The sequence below is a fragment of the Pocillopora verrucosa genome, chromosome 9 (genome assembly GCF_036669915.1).
Source record: "Pocillopora verrucosa isolate sample1 chromosome 9, ASM3666991v2, whole genome shotgun sequence".
Taxonomy (NCBI): domain Eukaryota; kingdom Metazoa; phylum Cnidaria; class Anthozoa; order Scleractinia; family Pocilloporidae; genus Pocillopora; species Pocillopora verrucosa.
The window spans coordinates 15820601-15840943 of NC_089320.1; the positions used below are offsets into that span (position 1 = coordinate 15820601).

At 37.1% G+C, this 20343-nt stretch overlaps 2 protein-coding genes across 2 annotated transcripts; both read right to left on the reverse strand.

Moving 5' to 3' along the window:
• Window positions 1-2605: 2605 nt before the first annotated feature.
• LOC131779678 (probable caffeoyl-CoA O-methyltransferase 2) lies at window positions 2606-6610 on the reverse strand. The gene is made up of 6 exons (XM_059096257.2): window positions 6185-6610; window positions 5366-5471; window positions 4278-4402; window positions 3594-3648; window positions 3127-3260; window positions 2606-2873 (listed from the first exon to the last, which is right to left on the reverse strand). The coding sequence occupies exons 1-6, from the start codon at window positions 6386-6388 to the stop codon at window positions 2715-2717; spliced, it is 783 nt and encodes a 260-aa protein (XP_058952240.2). The 5' UTR covers window positions 6389-6610; the 3' UTR covers window positions 2606-2714.
• A 2060-nt stretch (window positions 6611-8670) lies between these two features.
• Window positions 8671-18526, reverse strand: LOC131779874 (proteasomal ATPase-associated factor 1). Its single transcript, XM_059096470.2, has 12 exons — window positions 18326-18526; window positions 14763-14803; window positions 14233-14348; window positions 14047-14136; window positions 12908-13006; window positions 12546-12696; window positions 12062-12106; window positions 11377-11526; window positions 10569-10660; window positions 10257-10372; window positions 9697-9782; window positions 8671-9213 (listed from the first exon to the last, which is right to left on the reverse strand). Exons 1-12 carry the CDS (start codon window positions 18394-18396, stop codon window positions 9017-9019), a joined length of 1254 nt encoding a protein of 417 aa, XP_058952453.2. The 5' UTR covers window positions 18397-18526; the 3' UTR covers window positions 8671-9016.
• Window positions 18527-20343: the final 1817 nt, after the last annotated feature.

A 20343-nucleotide genomic window follows, 5' to 3' on the forward strand; every position in this document is an offset into this window, starting at 1 on the left:
CACGGAAATCGAGCGGAACAAGGCAAACAGTAACCAACAATCATGCTGTAGTGGTAAGGGTTATGAATCATAGAGGGAATTTTTTACTAAGATTTCTGTTTTGTCGATGTGAGTGTAAAAATAAATCAAAAATGAAAATAGTTTTAAAACAATAGTATGAATTTGCATAAAGAAAATTCCTTTGTCTAATTATTTGAGAGGCGGTTTTAATTCGATCGATTTAGAAAACGACAAATAGTGCCAAACTACTTTCTTATGATTCTTTTTACTAAATCAAAGTCAGGTCAAAAATATAATATTTTTTAACAGTTCCAACTGTTTCAAGTAAGGATCTCTTGAAGAGTTCAGCAGCATCTGCTCCTCACATAGCTACAAACATGCTTAATTCAATCTCAGCGCGATTTCTTACTCAGAGCTTTATTAATTTTTTTTCATCGAGGCGGCAACTGCACGAAAATCATATTTAATCCTTTAAATCTTTGCTAAGTGGTATCATAAGCTCTTCTGCACCAATTCGGGAAAGTGGCGCCGAAAAAAAGTAGCTTTTGTTCACATCGCAAATTTCTCAGAAATTAAGAAAATAAAGCGCAGACCTCTGGCAGTGTAAGGTATTATTCGGTAGTGACAAATAGGAGTTATTTTTCACAAAACAGTTAGGTTTAAGAATATTATTTTGAAAAATTACCAGAAACATGACATAAAGTTAACGCAAAGGCGTGTAGTGGAAAATTTAGTGTTTTTCGGTTTAGGACTAAAATTGTTTTTTGAGTGTTTTGCGCGCGAAAAATTGTTTAATTTTACGAATTGACTTGCACACCCAGATTAACGCCAAATTGTGGGGAATTTTAAGTGCTTTAGGACGCGGTAACACTTTGGAGCCTGAAAAGGTACAGAATTTACTAAGGGATTTGCTCAACAAAGGAAGGCTCTAGTCAAGAGCCAAGAATACATTAGGTGGAAAGACGCCTATGACACAAAAGGGTTCCATTACTTGTTTAGTAGTTGTTCAGAATGCGCAGAGTTGAAAGGGAACCAGTGATGTCGTTACAAATAGGTAATTTACATGCTTTGTAGATCTCCTTAGTAATTTTATCGCATGGTGCTTCTAAAGGCGTGAAATTAGGTCATCAGAATCGCCGTAGTGAACAAATAAGAACTCAGAAAATCGTTGCCTGAATTTAATTGTATTTTTTTTAATCAAAAGTTTCTGTAAATGAGGCTAAGCTTGCACTATCCTTTGATCGAAGATGTAGGAAGATCTCCAGGCCGATCCACGACATAGATTACCCTGGGCGCGATGTGACAATTGAAAACTCTGTGGAAGTAATGTCGAAACTACTGAAGAACGCTCTTGTTCTGCGTTCAGTATGGTAACTGTTTTGGCGGCATCAGTTAGTTTCAATATTGTATTTGAAGAGCGGTTCATTTTCTTCTCTCAGATACTATTTTTTGCCGCATTAGTTTGGTCATACCACTAAGTTTTACGAATTTTAGTTGTACTAACATTCCGCTGATTTTTGTTCACATATTGTACAAGGATGGAACATCCCACGAAACGTTTATCAAATATCTAACCCGACTTAGAATTATTTGAGGTAAACTTGTTTTACCTATGGAAATGTCTCTGTGGGAATTTCGATTTAAGAATCTTTTGACTTTTCAAGTCAGTGTCCTGAAACTCTCAGACTTAAGTGTGATACAGTTCAAACTAGGTTTGTAGGATAGGGGTTTCCTTTAGATTGTGGGCAGGCTACTTTGTTTTAAAGTAACAAATCATATCTTTTTAGACAAAGAAATGCAGGGCAAGGTCAGTTTCTTTCAATTTCCACGTATTTCAGTTGTAAGACTCCGGAAATGCATCAGTTGGTTTAATTGTAGTAAAGGATGATGGTATATCCCCAAATTCTCTCAACTACAATAAAGAAAAAAAATTGGGCTATTTCCCCTGGGGTCTGTAGGGAGGAATTTTCTTAAATAATGTGACAATAACAAGTGCTCTTAGGGGCCAGATGGAGAGTTATGCAAAATTACTATTATTAACGTGATTTTAGCCTATTTTCAGACCTTTCTGCAGATATCAACGTATAATACATTTCAACGGATGAAGAAATGGACATTTACACGTGTTCTATTTCCAGAGGCCAGGTATGCGCCTTCGTATGTTTGCATAAGGCACTTAAAAATGTGATTCGCCCCTAAATTAATTAATTTTTGTGTTTCGATTTATGTTAGTATGCTCGTGCAGTGTGTACTGTGCATGTCTTGTGCGTGTACTGTGCATGTCTTGTGCATGTACTGTGCATGTACTGCACATGTATGGTGCATGTATTTTGTATGTATTGTATATGTACTGTTGGTTGCTTCATAGTACGGAGTGGTCAAACCGCGAACTTTCATTGTAGTATTATTAGCTTTCAGTCAATACCATAAAAAAGATAAAAAAAAAAACTTTAAGTGAACCTAAAGTACTAGAAAAGGTTACCCCTAATGGTTACTGAGTTCTACTCTTTTCTGGTATGCAAGCTGAACTAACAAAGATAACTCGATTCAAATTAATTTTTGGAAAGGTAAAAGCTACCTGAAGAGAAAAAGAAAGAAGCAGGAATTTCAAAATAATCTTCTCTTCTATGCAAACTTTATTCAAGCTTTCAGGGCTACACGCTTAACCAATGACTAGACACATTTGAAACAATCAGTCTATAATTGATAATATTTTAGAGCTTCATTGCTATTGTCACACCATCTGCAAAGGGAATCATACTAATGGTGACACGAGTGTCTTTGTGAAGTTTCATGTTCAAGTTGTGTATTGCTCTTGTCCTTGGATTTGTAGCTATTTTCTCAGGGTCGCAAACTGAACCGTTCAACAAAACCTAAAAAAAATATATAAAAAATTAAAACAATGTCAAATAATTTGCAAAATTTTATGCAACTTAATCTCTGCTTCTTCTCCTTGAGAGCCACTTTTTGGTCATTTTCAGCTTCTACCTGATACGTTTGAACATTCCCACTACCTGTTTGCTGAATAATGTATGGATATTATTGGGAGAAGTTTCATGTTAATCACCACAGGGTTTTAAGAGATCTATCTATAGATCCTATACCTTACACTGACCCTATACTTACATTGTCAACTACTATCAGCCCTCCCTGCCGCAGAAGCTGCAAAGATTTTTCATAGTACTGGTCATATTCAGTCTTATCAGCATCAATAAAAGCAAGATCAAAGCTTTCAGCTTCTCCTGTAGCAATAAGTTCATCTATAAAAAGGCAATTATTTCAGGTCAGAGTTATTACCATTTGATGTGAGTGTATAGGTTTCAAAACACAATAAGATATATCTTTTTGTTATAGCATAAATCTTTTCTGAGGGTTTTTAATGTTTATTTGCTCAAATATTCACCATCTGTCCCTCTGTATCTCCACAGAGGATATTCTTTCACCATTCCTAGCTGTACACAGAGCTTCTTGTCATGTGAACCTGGTATGTAGTAACCTCTAAAGTAAAGTGTGGGAGAGCATCTGACCAAGGAAATGGAATTAGCTGAGGTTCAATAACTCACCAGACATCAACAAAAGGAGACAATTATTACCTAGAGTAGCGAGGGCAGACTGTATCTTCAATTCAACTTTTGACTTGACACCAGCCTATATAATAAATAGTAAGAATAAAAAAATCACTGCATGTAATGAACTGAGCTATAAACAATTGACCCAAAATAGGATTCATACTTCTTCCTTCTTATTCAACTAACTTCCCTACAAATAAGTCAAGAAAATTTGTTCATATTTTCTCATTCTTACCATCTCTTGTCTGAATTGTTTGATATTATTAACCCTTTAACTCCCAGATCAAATTTGTACTTCTCCTTACTGTCAAACATACAGTTCTTATAATGTTATTTCAGAGAAGTTAGTAATTGAATCAACTAATTATCCCTAAATTGATATTTTTTTTACTATTCTCATCACTTATCTGATTGATATTGTATTGATATTGTAGGGAGAAATTTTGTCTTGGTCACTCATGGGAGTTAGAGGGATGTTACTAATAAATCACTTCTACATGAGTGCTAAAAGTAGTCACAAAACAATTACCTTTTGTTACAAATTTAGTAGCAAAACTTTTCTTAGCTTACATAATCATTTCACCAGCCAATACTGTTGATACTATATAAAGAGAGTCCACATGTAAAACTGACCTGCCTTAAATGGGTCTTAAATTAATCATTTTCTTAGCATACAAGTAAGATGAAATAAAACATTTTTCAGCTTACTTCTTGGAAGTAACGGTCATAATCAACCTCTTTCATAAACTTGTCTGTGACATCACACGCCACAACCTTGCCATCAGATGGCAGAGCTATGGCCATACTTAGTGTATTATAACCAGTAAAAGCACCTGAAAGAAGGGAAAATATGAAAGATTTCAACTAAATTACAAGTTGAATTTGTTATAACAACTCATTAGTTTTGCTTCACCCAGGTTGTTCTTAGTTTCCAAATACCTGCACCTAATAGGTATAAACTTAAGAGACATTTCAACTTATAACTGAGCCTCACTTAAGCCTCTTCACTGGGAGCTAAGAGAGCAGTTAAATAAGCCATGTTTCATCTCAAGATCCAAATCCTTACCTCTTTACATACTATAGGCAACTATTGGATGAGGTTAAGCATGATATCATGAATTATTAATGCAAAGTTCTGAGACACAAAGTTTGATAATACATGATATCATGCAAAAAACAACTTTGCTAATAGCTTTATGATACATTTTTTTTATCAATCGGCTAAAGAAGACACTCCTCCATGACTGAGTTTGCAAATGTTTGAGAACACTAAAGGCACTAGGGGCTTGGAAACTAGGCAGAGTATGAACTCTACATGATAAACCTATATCTGTTGCAGATTTTGGGTAATCATGTCAACTTCACACATTGTTCTATATTGACTGTAGGCTCTCAATCAAACAGAGTTTTCATTGTAAATCTAATGAATAATAATTAATTTTATCCCTAGTCTTCTTCCCTCCACCAAAGCCATCGCACCAAATCCCAATTCAAAGCTTATGGGGATTAAGTGTTTTCCTTTCATCAACTGATTGGCATCACCCACAAAAGAAAAAGTTGACCCATTTCCATTATCAATATAAACTACTGACCTCTAAGGGATATGTCAACTGACTACTGGTGAATATATATTAAGAAAGGCTATGTGCAAAGGAAAGTTTTAAGTTCACATTCCACTTTTAGATATCCAACACTATTTGACAGTGTTATCATCTACCATTATTCCAATAAAATTCAAATGAAAAGAAAAATGAGATTAGTAGACTACTAAATGTCTTTTTAAATGTCCATCTCACCTATTTCGATAACCTTTTTGGCCTTAATCAATTCTATAAGCAACCTCATAAGCTGAGCTTCATCAGAACTACAAAGCATGTCACCTAATGGAAGCTTCACAGTTGCCTGCAAAGATAGATATACTAACATACATGAAATGCACATGAATAACTATGAACTCTAACATTACTGTTGTATTCCCAGTGATGGACCAAGTCCCTGGGAGGGGGGGGGGGCTAAGTTTCTAAAGAAACTGTGGTGCTGTGTGGGTGGGAGAGTAAAACAGGGTGATTCAGTGTTATCAACTGAGTTGAAAGAGTAAATTGATCACTATAAGGAGTTTTAAAAGCTGACGTTTTGAGTGGTAGCCCTTCACCCAATTGCTGTGTAGTATCGCTGAGCATTTTTACACCTAGGGTTCCTCAAAATATGGCACAACTCATAAAATACTTAGCAAAACTGCTCACCAAAACGTCGACCTTTCCTCCTTGATCACCAAATTCTCCGATCATGTCAAAGTAATGACTTATCAGATCAATCAAGACGATAAACATGACCGTATGTAGCTGAGAACGCCAATGTGCGCCACGAGAAAGCATGTCATGATTATATGGAGTAGCATACCGTTCAAAATTCAGTCAGGGTATTTTCCTCATCGAAAAATTAATTTGCATGTCGGAAATCAATTTATAGGGTCCGTTATTGTTTGCCTCTTCGTATTATGCAATGGTCAAGACGAAGAATCCACATTAAAGACCAGAAACTTCTAGGCAAATAATAGTGAAAAGACTGGAAAATTAAAGGAAACCCACCGAATGAGCTTTACGATTGATTCTAACCTTTCTCAAGCTGGTAAGCACTGATGGTTCGCGGATTCCATGTTCTGTTACATACTTGCTGACTGGATTGTTCTCATCGCTGATTTTAAAGAGGCTTTTATCTCGACGTTCAAATATCCGACTAACACCAAAACCGGCCACCGCAGAAGTCAATGCGATCCCCACGGCTCCCAAAAACAACTTGTGATCGGCTAAGAGCGACATTGACGATAAATATGCACAAGACTCCAAGAAGAAATCCTACAATCGATTCGCTGTAACGCTTGCTCAGTACATATGACACTTGAATTCGAGGCTTCACATAAAAAAGAGCTACTCCCAGGAATTTTCCTGACAAAAGGACATTGATCTTGTGAATAATTGATGAATCGAAGTATGTTGCCGACACGCACCACGGCACGCCAGTGAAACGTAGGGGTATGGGATGGGTACCAAGAAACTTCGTGCGGGTAAACTCCACATGTTGTACGATTTAACCCTTTTCAACGTAACATCAGTATGCATATTCTCAATACTGTTCTCTACACGTTTTCTACGAAACAGACAGTGATTACTTGTTTAACAATCAAGAGCTTCTTGAGATGGTAATCATTTCCTTTCTTCTCTTGAACTTAATGTTCTATTTAGGGATGATATTGTAAGGAGAAATCAAATGCTGGTCACCCATGAGGGTCAAAGATTTTTTAAAATTGCTTCTCAAGGTGTCGCACAGCTGCTCCAGAAATTAAATAGCTTAGGTAAAAGTAACCAGCTAGGTACAAAGTTGATCTCGTCCTGTCTAACTAAATAGGTAGATTTTGTGTAAGGGTGGCTGTGAATGCGCATAATGCGAATAAAATAAGTTAGTCCAAGTAACAAAAGACATCACGTTGCAAATCGCACTTACGAGTAAACTTTGTTTGCTTAAAGAGCAAAAGTATTGCGGAACTGATTCTTACTATGTGACTTCTAGGAGAAAAGGGTAAGTCTGTCATCAGAGAATGCCCATGTAGTACTAGAGGGCGGGACAGACACACCAGTCATTCTTTTTCAGCATCAAAAGGGTATCAACTGCCCTCTTCGCCGGTGGCCGGCTGAGGTGTTTAGATGCCCTACACAAAAGTCGATGCAGTTCTGAGTAAGAGTTGAGATTAAGCGGTAACCGTGTTAGCTCAGAACCTTGTTTGAAAGTTGCAACTCAGGCCTCATTACGCCTGGATGATGACGAGTTCTAGAGTACAAGTGCTGCCGATAAGGCATCTTTTCATGTTCTAGCACCGCTTGCAGAAAGAGAGAGGACGACAAACCACGGGTACTTGGGAACCACCAAGGTGAAAAAATAAAAACTTTTCCTTCAGCTGTGTCGTTAGGATTTAATCAAAGACCACTAAGCACGTAAGTTCAATTAAAGGAATCTTGTGGTAGATCCTCATGTTTATAGGGCAAAAATTGCATTCAAAGTTCCTCTGACCAAAACTACGTCACACAAACAACACATGGAACGCCAAAATTTGAAATGGGTGGTAACAAATAAATCCAAAAACAGGAAAGGGCACCTCATATCTGGCGCCAGCTGTCACACAAAACTGGTTTGAACAAATTCCAATTACAAAAACTACTGTTCAACAAAGACGACTTCGAAACGTGATTATATGCAAGATACCGTTATAGCTCCTGAGACGACAAGTTTGCACTTGGAGTACAACCATGGATAGATGAAAGTTCCTCTTAAAGCTGTTTCGCTGAAGGTTTCTACAATGGACATATCTGTTATGCAATGGTCAAGACGACGAATCCACATTAAAGATCAGAGGCTTCTGGGTAAGTAATAGTGAAAAGACTGGAAAATTAAGGAAACCCACCTAATGAGCTATACGAATGAAGGGGGTAAGTTTCTTAAAGAAACTGTAGTGCTGCGCCGGTGGGAGAGTATAGCAGGTAATTTAGTTTTAACAAAATTGGCCACCGTAAAGGGTAAAAAAGCTGACATTTCGAGCGTTCGCCCTTCGTCAGAGCGATTGGGGGAATTGTGGGTTGTGTGTGGGTTTATATGCAGAAAGTGGAGCTACGCTATTGATGGGAATATGGTGACGAGAAAACAGAAATTAAATAAGTTGAATGAAAAGCACTCGTTGATTCCGTGGGGATTAAGGGTGCCGATTTGGAAGATAAATTTTGTTCTAGTGTTTTGCGGCTTTCCGAACTGCCTAGATGTAAGGAAAGGCCGCAAACTGCCATGTGCTGTTTTGAATGATTTAGGGAGATTAAAGTGTCTAGCGACTGGTTTGGATGCGTCATTGTCATTTACTTCCACGTTGCGAAGGTGTTCTCGGACTCGGTCACCTAGTCGTCTTCCTGTTTGGCCAATGTATAACTTATTGCAACAATGGTCTTAATGGATTTCTTGGGTCCCGATATTTTCTTTACGTTATAAATGAAAGGACAAGTTTTGCATCGTGAGCGAGCGTATTTGAAAGTTCCAGACAGGTCATTGGTTTGAAACGAACTTCTGACCAAAAAGTTGCCTATGTTTCATTCAAAGCTTCTGTGACCGAAACTAAGTCACAAGGACAACACATGGAACGCAGACATTTAAAATGGGTGGCAACAAATAAATCCTAAGACAGGAGAGGGCACCTCATATCTGGCGCCTGCGGTCACATAAAACTGATTTAGACAAATTCCACTGCAACAAAGACGACTTCGAAAGTGATTATCGGCAAGATACCGCTATAGCTCGTGTGAAGACAAGTTTGCACTTGGAGTACCACCATGGATGGATGAAAGTTCCTCTTAAAGCTATTTCGCTAAAGGTTTTCTACAATGGACATATCTGTACATATACCCACAGTCTTAGGTGGGAAGTTCAGACTTCTTAAGAATATATTTTCTAATTGTTTTGTCGCGACAAGCAGAGTGCACTGTGTTGGCCGAGCGACAAATACTGTAAACTGGGTCGTAATCGGGTCCGATCAACTCCCAGCTGGTCACTTCTTCGCTTCCTCCATGCCTCAACAGTTTCGCACTCCAACAAAAACATGCCCCATCTCCTGCAAAATACACAAATACAAGTTTTTCTGAAGCTGGAGGGATGTCTGTCTGTTGATCTTCAGTTCTCCATAGAAAGCATATTTTGAAAGCGATTGGGTTGGATTTGGATAGGTCCATTCCCCCACGCAAATCATTGTATCGTCCCTAGTGTCAAATGTGGAACATTCAACCCTGCTTCTATGCCACCAGCTCTACCTACAATGCCACTAAGCTTTTTAAAGATGTGCATGGCAGAAGAGGGGTTAGATTGTACGAAGTGCAAGCAAATTGGTAGCCGTACCCCAAAAGAGTAACGGAAGGGAACGGAGGGAGAGGCTACACGTTCACGTAGGCTGGCAAATTGAGAACTAAAGCAAAGTGGGATTCAAGGAGAACTTGACTAGGGGCTGTTATTTTCCAGTTTGAACAGACAGGCTGTAAAAGTCCTGATCCTGGTTTGATATCAGCTGATACCACACTGATCACGAGAAGTGAATACTCACGCGAAGATGCTAGAAATGCTCGATCACCAGTGGTTGATAAAGAAAGTATAGGCGAGGATGAACGGCGAAACACGCCAACTGGTGAACTGGAAAAGTAAACAACACACGTTAATTTGAACTCCATAAAATACAAAATCCTTAATCTTAAAAAAAAAAAAAACATCGTAAGGAAAACGTAAATGAAAAATACACCTCAGTGCATCCCGCTCCCGCGACTTATTCTATTTTTTTTCTTACCTTCCACAACATGTGTTTTAAATCGGGCCTGTAAACCCTATTCCAGGATTGTTTGCCTATTTTCAGGCTCCTGCCTTCCTCCTAAAATGCCTCATTTGATTACTTAACTGGAAGTTGATAGAGGAAGATAAACTGCCATATCAAATTTTTAAAGGCTGGTGTTTCGAACATATGCCCTTCGTCAGGGGTGAGAACCTCTCCGAGATTATACCCACCTTCCACAGTTTCCCTATCTCAATCAGTAAAACACGTGTGGCAAGAGTTTTCTGACCACCCCATCTCTAACTATTTGTGGTCTCTTTAGAGTTATCCCAAATGCTAACCTTGGAGATCTAACGTCTACACACCACAAGGAACCATCCTCTGTTCCACCGACAGCTTCGTGTTCCGACAAAAATGCACAACAGTTCACAGCTGACGAACATTTTACCTGAAAAACCTAACAATCGTAGATATTAAAACCGTATGGGTAAAACATGTCTTTCCGAGGTATTTCGCACTGTCCATGTCGTTCACAAGTCCTTTTACTTTGTTTTGTTTGTTTTCTTTTTGTATTTAACTCCGATCAGAAAAGCTCATCGAGACCCAAAAACCATTTAAGATTAAAGTAATTCATCAAGTAGGCCACAATGTACCTTTTCCTTGTTACGTACGTCCACACCCTCAAGAAATCCGTCTTCTTGGGCGAGTAAAAGTAATTTCCCAACAGTCCCAACCTCTCGCTCACCTTAAAAGTACAACACCACAAAGAGAGAATAAATAGTACACTTCGTCTTTCAATTATAATACCACACACAATCACTGCTTGCAATGAACTACGTTTTACGAATTCTATGACCAGATAAGTGTGGTTAATTTTCGATATTTTACTTCACCTTTCATAGGAGTGTTTAGCAAAAATTCTTTCCACACCCTTAAGGAGGCACCTCTAAATTTTGAAGTGTGCATGTGTGCGTGTGTGTAGGAGTATAGAGTAGAGAATTGTATCGCATAGTATATTATAATATAGTATAGTATGGTACAGAATGGTATGATTTAGTATAGTGTAGTATAGAGGAGGGCCAGAAACCTCAGCAGAAATGATAATGCAAAACCGGAACTTACTGAAATAAAGGGATTTTACTTGGCTCCCATTTCAAAGGAAAAACATCATTCTGACAGTTTGAGTAAATGGACCGAGAACAACCAAATAGATGGAAAATGTTAGGCTTGGCTTTTGAACAAACAAAGACCAAAGATGGTATCTATTTTTAATGAAACCTGGAACAAGACAGAAGGTAGTCCTCAGACTTTCACATTTTAGGATGTTCAACTACAGAGCTACTGAAAACCTTCTGATGAGCTACTATACATATTGAATTCATTTATGACAGGCATTCCCAAGAGCCCATCTTGGTTTTATCATATCTTCATAATATTTATGTCACCAGACTACACTCTTACTAGATTGGTTGTCTGACTCAGGAGTACTTTCCATCCCTTGGAGCTGTGTCAATGCGCATGAATTCACAGGACAGTCACCACTTGACACAACTGCCAGACACTTGGCTTCTCCACAATCCCACAGCCGTACAGTTCCATCCCTAGAACATGCTTTTAGAATAACACCAACAAATAACATAACATGTCATGGAGCACATTATTTGCATGGGTGAGGGTTGGTGGAAATTTTGGAAGTAGCTGGTTGTTGCCTCTTGATAAAGAAATTCTTACAGATCATGGTAAACTTTAAGCTCTATCATCAAACTTTTCAAAAGTGTAGCAACAAAGGCAAATCTGAGTTCTTCATTAGGATTTAAAAACCCAGCCAATTTTGATCTCAGTTGTGAAGTTTTCAAGTCATCAATTTAAATGACTTTATGCAACTTCAAGTCAACAAAGATCTCATATTATCCACATTTATTTAGTTTTGTTTTTTAACTTTCCAGTTTTTTAATCATGAATTTTGGGATCACTACAGGCAAGCTGGGAAGCCTTCCTGGTACTTTTATCAGATCTGTGTCAACCTTGTATAACACACCTGGTGTTAATATGTTAATACTACCCTGTGGCTATATTATATCGATATAACAAACAATTGAGTTAAAAATTTATCAGATCTTAAAACAAAGATCCTTTTCGCGCTTACATAAAACATTTCTTCCTCTGTCAACAATAGCTGTGTCAACAACTCCTGCAAATTACAAGTAACAGTTAAAGATAAATTATTGTCGATGACAGAGAAAATGGTGACCACATATTAAGCAACACTTAAGAAATGAGAAGTTGTTTCAATAGTGAGCCACACTTTTGTCAAATGTCTGGTTGTGTAAGCAGAAAGGATGAAAGAAATTCAGTCCTAGCTGGAATTAAAGGCAGGGAAGATGGACCTATGTGTTGCAAGGCATGGCCCATATTGCTTCTGGAACAGAAAAATTGTAATGTTTTGGCAATAAGTAAATATTTGTTTGATCAAGTTTGTTTGGTCAACTTGAAGATGGCTGGACATTATTCTTGAATCTTGAAATCTTTTGGATCTGGACTTCATAAAGCACTAGCAAATAGTACCCACTTAGAGTGCAGTAAAATAATAACATAAAAAAGATGAACAATACATCTTGCCCTTGAAATACCTCCTGTATGGCCCTTCAATGTCACAGGACAACTTCCATCTTCTGCTGACCAGATTTTTAGCCGCAAATCAGCACCACCACTGAGAACAACTTTTCCAGATGGAAAGAATTTACAAGTATTTACGCCTGAAATGTGACCTTGAAGATCATGCTGCAAGCAACACAAGCACCATCATCTTAATATGTGATCTGTTAAGACACAGATTTAAGGTGAGACCAGAAAGGAAATAATGTGTTTTTTGAAGGGGCTGCACAATGAACACCATTATCAAAATTAAGTACCAGTATATTTGCATTTGTAGCTTCCTGTGCTGTAGTGTAGAGTTACAGGCCTGTAATACTTTCTGTAAATAAAACCATACCCTAACAACACCAGTGGAAGTTTCCCAGACAAGAAGAGTGCTGTCATCTCCACTGGACACACCTAGTCCCCCTCCAGGGGATATATCTATACATCGAACCTGAAAGCCAAAATTAGTAGATCAATATCAGGCCAACTTAAGTTAAAGTAAAATTTATGTGGATTACAAACAGAGCAGAGGCAAGAGCACTGTCATTCCTCTGCTTAAGTTAAGTTTGATTCTAGACATAGTTAAACATGTGGCTTCAGTTTGCTGCTGTTTCTTTTCACTGACATAGGGTTTTCTCCATTTCCCCAGTTTTTTTTTCTCCACAAAAAGCAACAATTTAATTCTCTGAATTCCAGAAGTCACCTAAATTTCATGCTATAATCAAAATTTTTGTTGTCAGGAACTTCTCATTCAATGAGGAGAGATTAAAAATTACTATAGGTAATAACATGATTTCAAGTACAATTTGTTGTAAATAAGCACAAGTAAATTTTTCAAAGGCAACAAAATTGCACAAGCCAATACAGCATTGGTGCAATTTGTATTATTTAAAAAAATTAACAAGTGCCTATCACACCAAATTTCAAGAAAAAGTATATTATTACTATTTAGCAAAGTACACGAAAAAGTGAATAAAGGGGGTAAGTTTCTAAAGAAACTGTGGTGCTGTGTCAGTGGGAGAGTATAACAGGGTAATTTAGTGTTATCAACTAAGTTGAAAACATAAATTGGCCACTGTAAAGAGTTTAAAGACTAATGCTTGAAATGTCAGCATTTAAACTCTACAATGGCCAATTAATGTTTTCAACTCAGTTAATTAACACTAAATTACTCTTCATGAAAAAACACTGTAGAAAGCCAAGACAGACAAAATTTTGAAAGTGTGCATGCACTATTTGCAATTTACACTCATACTTCAACTTTGCACTTGTGTTACATAAGAATTAATGCTCTTGTTTTCAGCCAATCAGAAGCATGTAATTGTTTCATGCACATTATTATACAAAGTATAAAAGGCTGATCTTGGGAAGCTCTGACTGTGCTTTCAGACTGTTAATGCTCAAGATATAAGCAATACCTGGACACATAACCATGGTATTATTTCATACAGAGAGCTAGTTATTTTATTTATTTACAACTACTGCACTTACACTTTTGCTGTGAAGATTTTGGAAAGATCCACTTGGGGAAATAAATTTTGAAGAACAATTTGCTTCTGGAAATGACAGAGTAAGGCTAGTCTGATAATTGAATGGAAAAGATGAATTTAGATTTCTTCAAAACTGCAATTATACTAAGCACAAAAAACTTAACACACTTTTTGGCTGATTTCCTACCTTGCTGACATTTTGTACTGAAAATCCTTCTGAGGCCTCAACAGATATGGTGTTATTATCTACATCTTCTTCAATGCTTTTTGCTCTGACAAGTTCTCCATAAATTGTGGGCTGGTCTGAAAAATAACATCTTTGGGTGAAAACTTTATACTTGTTGTGATTATGTTTTGTGTATAATTTAGGTCTTCAAAAATTACCATCTCACAGAATGTTCTCTAGTTATGTCTTTGATTACTTTTTAATAAAGTTTGAGGTTGAAAACCTATGATATTACTTAGGAGACTATTACAGGCTATCAAATAAATGCATGTTTCTATTCAAACACAACCTTGTTAAAAATATACCCATAGAATTATCAAAGTTGGAGTTTTTGATAAAGAGAATTCATGGTCCATATTAACAGGTGGGTGTAATTAAAGAATTTATTGAAAGTCTTGATTTGCTTGCATCTTTAGGTTGAAATTTTTTTGTAATATTCACACATGTACAGTCACAGTTCCAGAACTTTACATTTAGTATGTTAGCCTTACTGATTCGAGAGCAAGAAATCCAAGCCTTTCCACCAGGGTTTCTAAAAAAATACATTTAGGAAAGATTACATATTACTGAAGACTTATCTTTACCTCAAATACAACCCAAACACAATCAGGCATACTTGAGGCCTATCATAAAACATAGGCATGCATAGCATGCAACAGTAATTTTTTTGGCTGTATGGGCTGAGATAGAACACTGTGTGTAACTTTCAAATGGATGAAAATATTGCATTACTTCACCATAAGAGAAAGAAAAAAGAAACTAATTTATCTGAACTCACACAGATATTTTGTGGTCTATTGTCTAAATACTTCTAAGCAAAAATAAAATGCATTTGTGCCACATTTACTGTTGCTTCCCTCACAACTGTTGTTTAGTTTTGTCACACAACACCATACATTCCCCATTTGAGGGAGAGCGCATTGTGTGATGAGACCAAATAATGGTTGCAAAAGAGACTACACTTACTGCTGTTCCTCTAGCAGAGAGACAATAAAAATTATTTGTCTACAATAAATTGCCTCCAAAATATAATTCCATGTAATTTTACAACGAAAAGCAAACTGAAACTATGTTGTATCTCCGATAGACCCTAAACAAGATACACTGTGATCTTGAATAAGTGGAAATACATCGAACAAGAGAAAAGGATAATATTTTAAAGAGTGCTCCTTGATTGGTTTTTGTCTATCTGGACTTTGTCCTACTCTATGTGTAAAATGCGTGATAAAATGCAGGTTGTTTATGAGGAATTAACATGTGATTGGATTAAGTCCACAGTAGCTAAATGCCAATTTTATTTGTAGAAAAAGTTAAAAAGGTAGGAGAATTGCTTTGAAAATTTACTGACAGTGCCGTTCAGTTCCATGTGAATTTTTTTCAGTGGGATTGGACAATGCCATTAGAATATAAGATTAAGTGCATGTTGTTTACAAGAAAATGACATGTGATAGAGCAAAGTCTAGCTTGGCAAAATGGAATTTGACTGTTGGAATACAATTCAAGCCAGTAAAAAAATTGCCTGATGTTCATATAAAGCAATGATTTGGTATGTTCTGATGGCAGTTACTAAAACAAGGAATGACCTAAAATGACCTAAAATGACCATAAGTGATTTCTAAAATGACCATAAGTGATTTCTAAAATGACCTAAAATAACCTAATATGACCTTGAGTGATGTGAACAATGCCGCGTTGCCAAATTCTGGATCACATCAGACCGGATTGGATTGGATTGTTCATTTCAGTTTGCAGATTTTATGTGGTTTAGCATTTGGTTTTTGGTTTTCATCAAATATTCAAATGAGTTTTCCATATTTTTTTCGGTTTTTCTTCAATCTGAGAGGCAATTAAGTGCCTCCACTGATCTTGAACAGCTGCAAAATGCAAATGTCATTGAGAGGAATGCGTGACAAACCAAATGTCACGAAGATAACTTCTCATTGGTTGAATATTGTAGGGATTCATAGAAGGTCTTATGTCTCAAATAGCACTCGAGACTTTGACCTTGCAATGTGAAGCACTTAGGTTGATCAGTTTGCAAACTATGGCTTCCAATGTGCCTCACGCATCAGCAATGGAAGAAGGTTAAGGACCTTAAGAAGCAACTGCGGATTGTGTCACATATTTCTTAACTGACTGATTAAATGATACATACCTTTTGCTTGCCTTCATCCATGGTGGCACTACACAACACTCCTTGACACAGCTGTAAAAGTGACTACATGGGGTTTTTGGGCCAAAAAACTCCCAGAGGGGCCTATGCTCTATTTTGTCATGCAGACTTTATTGCAGCTTCTTGCGCAAAAATTTTGTTTTACATGATCCAATCCGTGATCCAGTCTGAGATCCGATCCGAGATCCAATCTGTGATTCAATCCAGTCCAATCTAGATTTTGTTGGTGCCACAAACTCAAGGTCATTTTAGGTCGTTTTAGGACATTTTAGAAATCACTTAGGGTTATTTAGGTTGTTTTGGGTCATTTTTAAAGTCACTCAAGGTTGTCCTAGGTCATTTTAGGTCATTTTAGGTCATTTTACTTTACTTTACTTTAATCAATTTACAGCAAATAAATATATGTACATACAAACATATAATTAATAGCTGATGGAAGACCTAGCAACAGGAATGAACTTCCCTAAAGATAAAGGCCACCAGAAACTATATATATGAAATAGAGGACAAAAGTAAAGTATACATAATTACAGGCAATATCATAAAACGAGTATGGTAAAATGCTACATGTTAAAACTAAGTGCTAACTAAAATTAAGTAACAATCACTTTAAATCACTGCTATCGATAGCAAAACAGTAGCATCTTAGGTCATTTTTGAACATTGATAGTGATTCCCTTCTCCTAATAGATATAGGTAAATTATTCCAAAGACGAGCAACTCTGGGAAAAAAAGAAGACCTAAATCTGTTCTTGCATAGTTAGTTTAAAAGGTTAGTTCAGTGTTCCTTAAATTATAGGGTTCATGCTCAGAATCATAAAACTGTAGGTACTTAGAGATGTCGAAATCATAATAACTATGCAGGTATTTGAATAAAAAAATTAAGATAGATACGTCTAGAAGATAGTGACATCAAACCAGTCTTATTCAAACGTTCTTTGTAAGGAATCCTATTCCCGACCATGAGCTTAGTCGCCCGACATTGTACAGCCTCTACCATATCACCTAAATAGGCTTGATGAGGAGACCACACTTGAGAGGCGTAATCAAGATGTGGTCTAACAAGGTGGACATACAGCTTTTTAATTACATCAGCAATGACACACGACCCACAAGATCTTCTTATTAGACGCAAAACCTCATTAGCTGTGTTGACTTTGTTAACAATATGATCATGCCAGGATAATTTATTGTTAACAAGAATTCCTAGATCCTTTTCACACCGTGTCATCGCGATGATATTGTTACCAAGTTGATAGGATGAATTTGTAGGCTTTTTCTTTTAGGAGATACTAAGATGTTTACATTTAGAACCATTAAAGGACATACCCCAAAGGTCACTCCAGTCTTCAATTGAATAGAGGTCTTTTTGAAGAGCATCATGATCATCTAAGCTTAGCAATTCTCTAAAGCATTTTGCATAGGTAATTAAGGGTCATTCCTTGTTTTAGTAACTACCATGTTCTGATTGGACTTTGGATATTGTTTTCATGGTACGTGATGGAATGTTACAAAAGTTGTTTGGTGTGTGTGTTGTGAGTACAGGAGCAGAAAAAACGTGTCAACTTAAAAATGATACAAAAAGGTAGATGCAAACATTTTATATCCTGATAAATCTCAACCTTAATTGACGAGGCTCTCGCGAAGGCCACAGACCATTACACTTATTAAAATTAGCCCAAAATTTACGGTTTCTGTCATTCTTTGTGCACAGCCACTTGATTCCATGACAACATTTGCAAGAAAGCTCTGATATGAGGGGTGCAAGATACATACCCTAATGCGGCAATCTGATCGCAGAGTTATATATATATATATATATATATATATATATTTATAATAACTCAAAAACGTTCCACCACTGCGAATACATGGACATACCTGAGGGCTTCCTTCCAATCCCACTGTATGTTCAGACGAGGTACCTCAAAGATGTTTATGTTTCCTTCCATGAGCCATAAAATAGAAACTGTTTGAAAATAAACTACGAAAATGAGTTAAATTCGAAAATTCCTTTGCACATTTAACGTGAACAAGAGCCTTTCTGCAAATCATCGAGGTTAACAGTCCGCCATCTTTAATATTTAGCCACGGATAGACTGGAAACTAATTTATTTACATTGTAAGTAGGTCCGCCAAGCGTTGAGTACAGTTGTCGTTCGCAACTTTTCCTTGGGCCGAGAAAAAAAAGGATAGACTAACGAAGCAAGCAATCATTTTTTTCAAAATGGGGAAGGGGGTGGAAGGGGGGGGGGGGGTGGGGTAGGGAGTTCACAGGAGAGAGTCATTAAGTTTTAAATTCCAATAAGAAAGGGAGTTTTTCCAAAATTTGGAGAATCACTTCCTTTTTCATATTATACAGGTTTTCACAGGTTGACATAAAAAAAGTGATCCCTGAACTCATGACATTATGGAGGTAATCAAATAAGTACTTTGCCACCTTCGTGCGAAAATGACGTGTTCTGCTGAGAAACGGGAGCATTATTGAGAACTGCTCAGAAAGTCTTTCCCCTGCTCTGCCATGCCTCACAGAGAACAGACAATGATGGGGTTATTCTGTCCGAAAGGACACTAAATTTCACAGTGTTGCCTTTAACACAAAAGAGTGATTCCCAGTTCAACAGATGGAATTAGATTTGGGCCTTCTTTATACAACCGTTCTCAGTTTCTGATATTGCTTTCTTCTATGTCTCCGATATGTAACCCAGTTTGACCCAGTTGCTAATTGATTCGTGCTGTCAAAGTGATTGAGCATCTCTGTATCTCCGGATTATGGTATCCCAGTGGTACTCCAAGATGTTATACTCACGATATGGTACTGAACATGTAGGGAAATATTTAAAAGAAAAATTAGAAAAAGAAACCTTTGATCTACCATGTTTGGGTTAGCTACGATGTTGCACAAGCTCAAAAAGGCTAAAGTCAAATCAACAGTCACGCTAATGCTTGATTAAACACTAAATGTCGGCTTCTTATTGCGATAACCAAGTAATCAGCTTGGGTTAATCCGCAATATCAGTTACTAAAAATACCATAAAGATGTTTTTGTTTCACTCTTAATTTAACCAAACATGTTTCAAAATCTTGATAAATTTAATACTTTAGTTTCGATGGCTTCCAACATGTCCAAAGCAGTTTATCTTACTTTAGCTAAACTCTTAAGTAATTGATAATTTTCAAGTTTGCGCATCTTTGCAAAACTGTGGTCAGCATTGTGATATGATAACTTTTATGTCACTTATCCGTGTGGTTTTAATCACGTTTTCCCCGAGGATTCATAGGAATGTGACACAAATTAGCCCAGCAACCAATCAGAGCGTAGAGTCCTTTGTAACTATGAACACTGTCTTGAGGGCAACTCGTACGTGAATTATGAGAGCAGTCACATTAGGTAGAAGTAGATTATAAATGCTTCTTGAGAAAACGGAAAAGAGGATCACAAACCCCAGGTAAATTTTCACTCAAAGCTCGATTGTTTGAAAGACTCAAATTATTTTGATTTTTGCTTCAGCTTTCGTGTGATACAGTAATTTTTGACGTGCAATGTTTAGACGCTATCGATCTTTGCAGATGTAATGCTTGTAATCTAAGCAACTTCCTAAAAATGTCATTTAAGCATTGGTCAAACTATGGTAGATGGTCAGAAAGAGTCTGCATAATTTTTTTCGGATTGACAAATCACGAGCCTCACGATTTGATCCTGAAGCAACAAGTAGTGGGACACTCTTTGACGGTGTGCTCTCTGTGATCCGGAACACCAACCAATCAGAAAGAAAGGCTTAAGCTAAAACATTTTACAGAAGCTTCAACACAAGTGTTTCTTTCTTTAGCAGGGTTTCATCCGGCCCCATAAATACTCAATTGAAGCCATGCAGTTGAACTGAAAGGTCGTGATGTTG

What these genes read in the sequence shown, in the direction of transcription:
- LOC131779874 (XM_059096470.2), bottom strand. Translation starts at nt 18,396, where the DNA reads ATGGAAGGAAACATAAACATCTTTGAGGTACCTCGTCTGAACATACAG. An exon ending in CAGTACAAAATGTCAGCAAG is followed by an intron (nt 14,137 to 14,232) that starts GTAGGAAATCAG and finishes TTCAATTATCAG; the next exon opens with ACTAGCCTTACTCTGTCATT. An exon ending in ATTGAAGGGCCATACAGGAG is followed by an intron (nt 12,107 to 12,545) that starts GTATTTCAAGGG and finishes TGTAATTTGCAG; the next exon opens with GAGTTGTTGACACAGCTATT.
- LOC131779678 (XM_059096257.2), bottom strand. Translation starts at nt 6,388, where the DNA reads ATGTCGCTCTTAGCCGATCACAAGTTGTTTTTGGGAGCCGTGGGGATC. An exon ending in CAAAAAGGTTATCGAAATAG is followed by an intron (nt 4,403 to 5,365) that starts GTGAGATGGACA and finishes CCCTTCTTTCAG; the next exon opens with GTGCTTTTACTGGTTATAAT. An exon ending in GTCTGCCCTCGCTACTCTAG is followed by an intron (nt 3,261 to 3,593) that starts GTAATAATTGTC and finishes GCCTTTTTATAG; the next exon opens with ATGAACTTATTGCTACAGGA.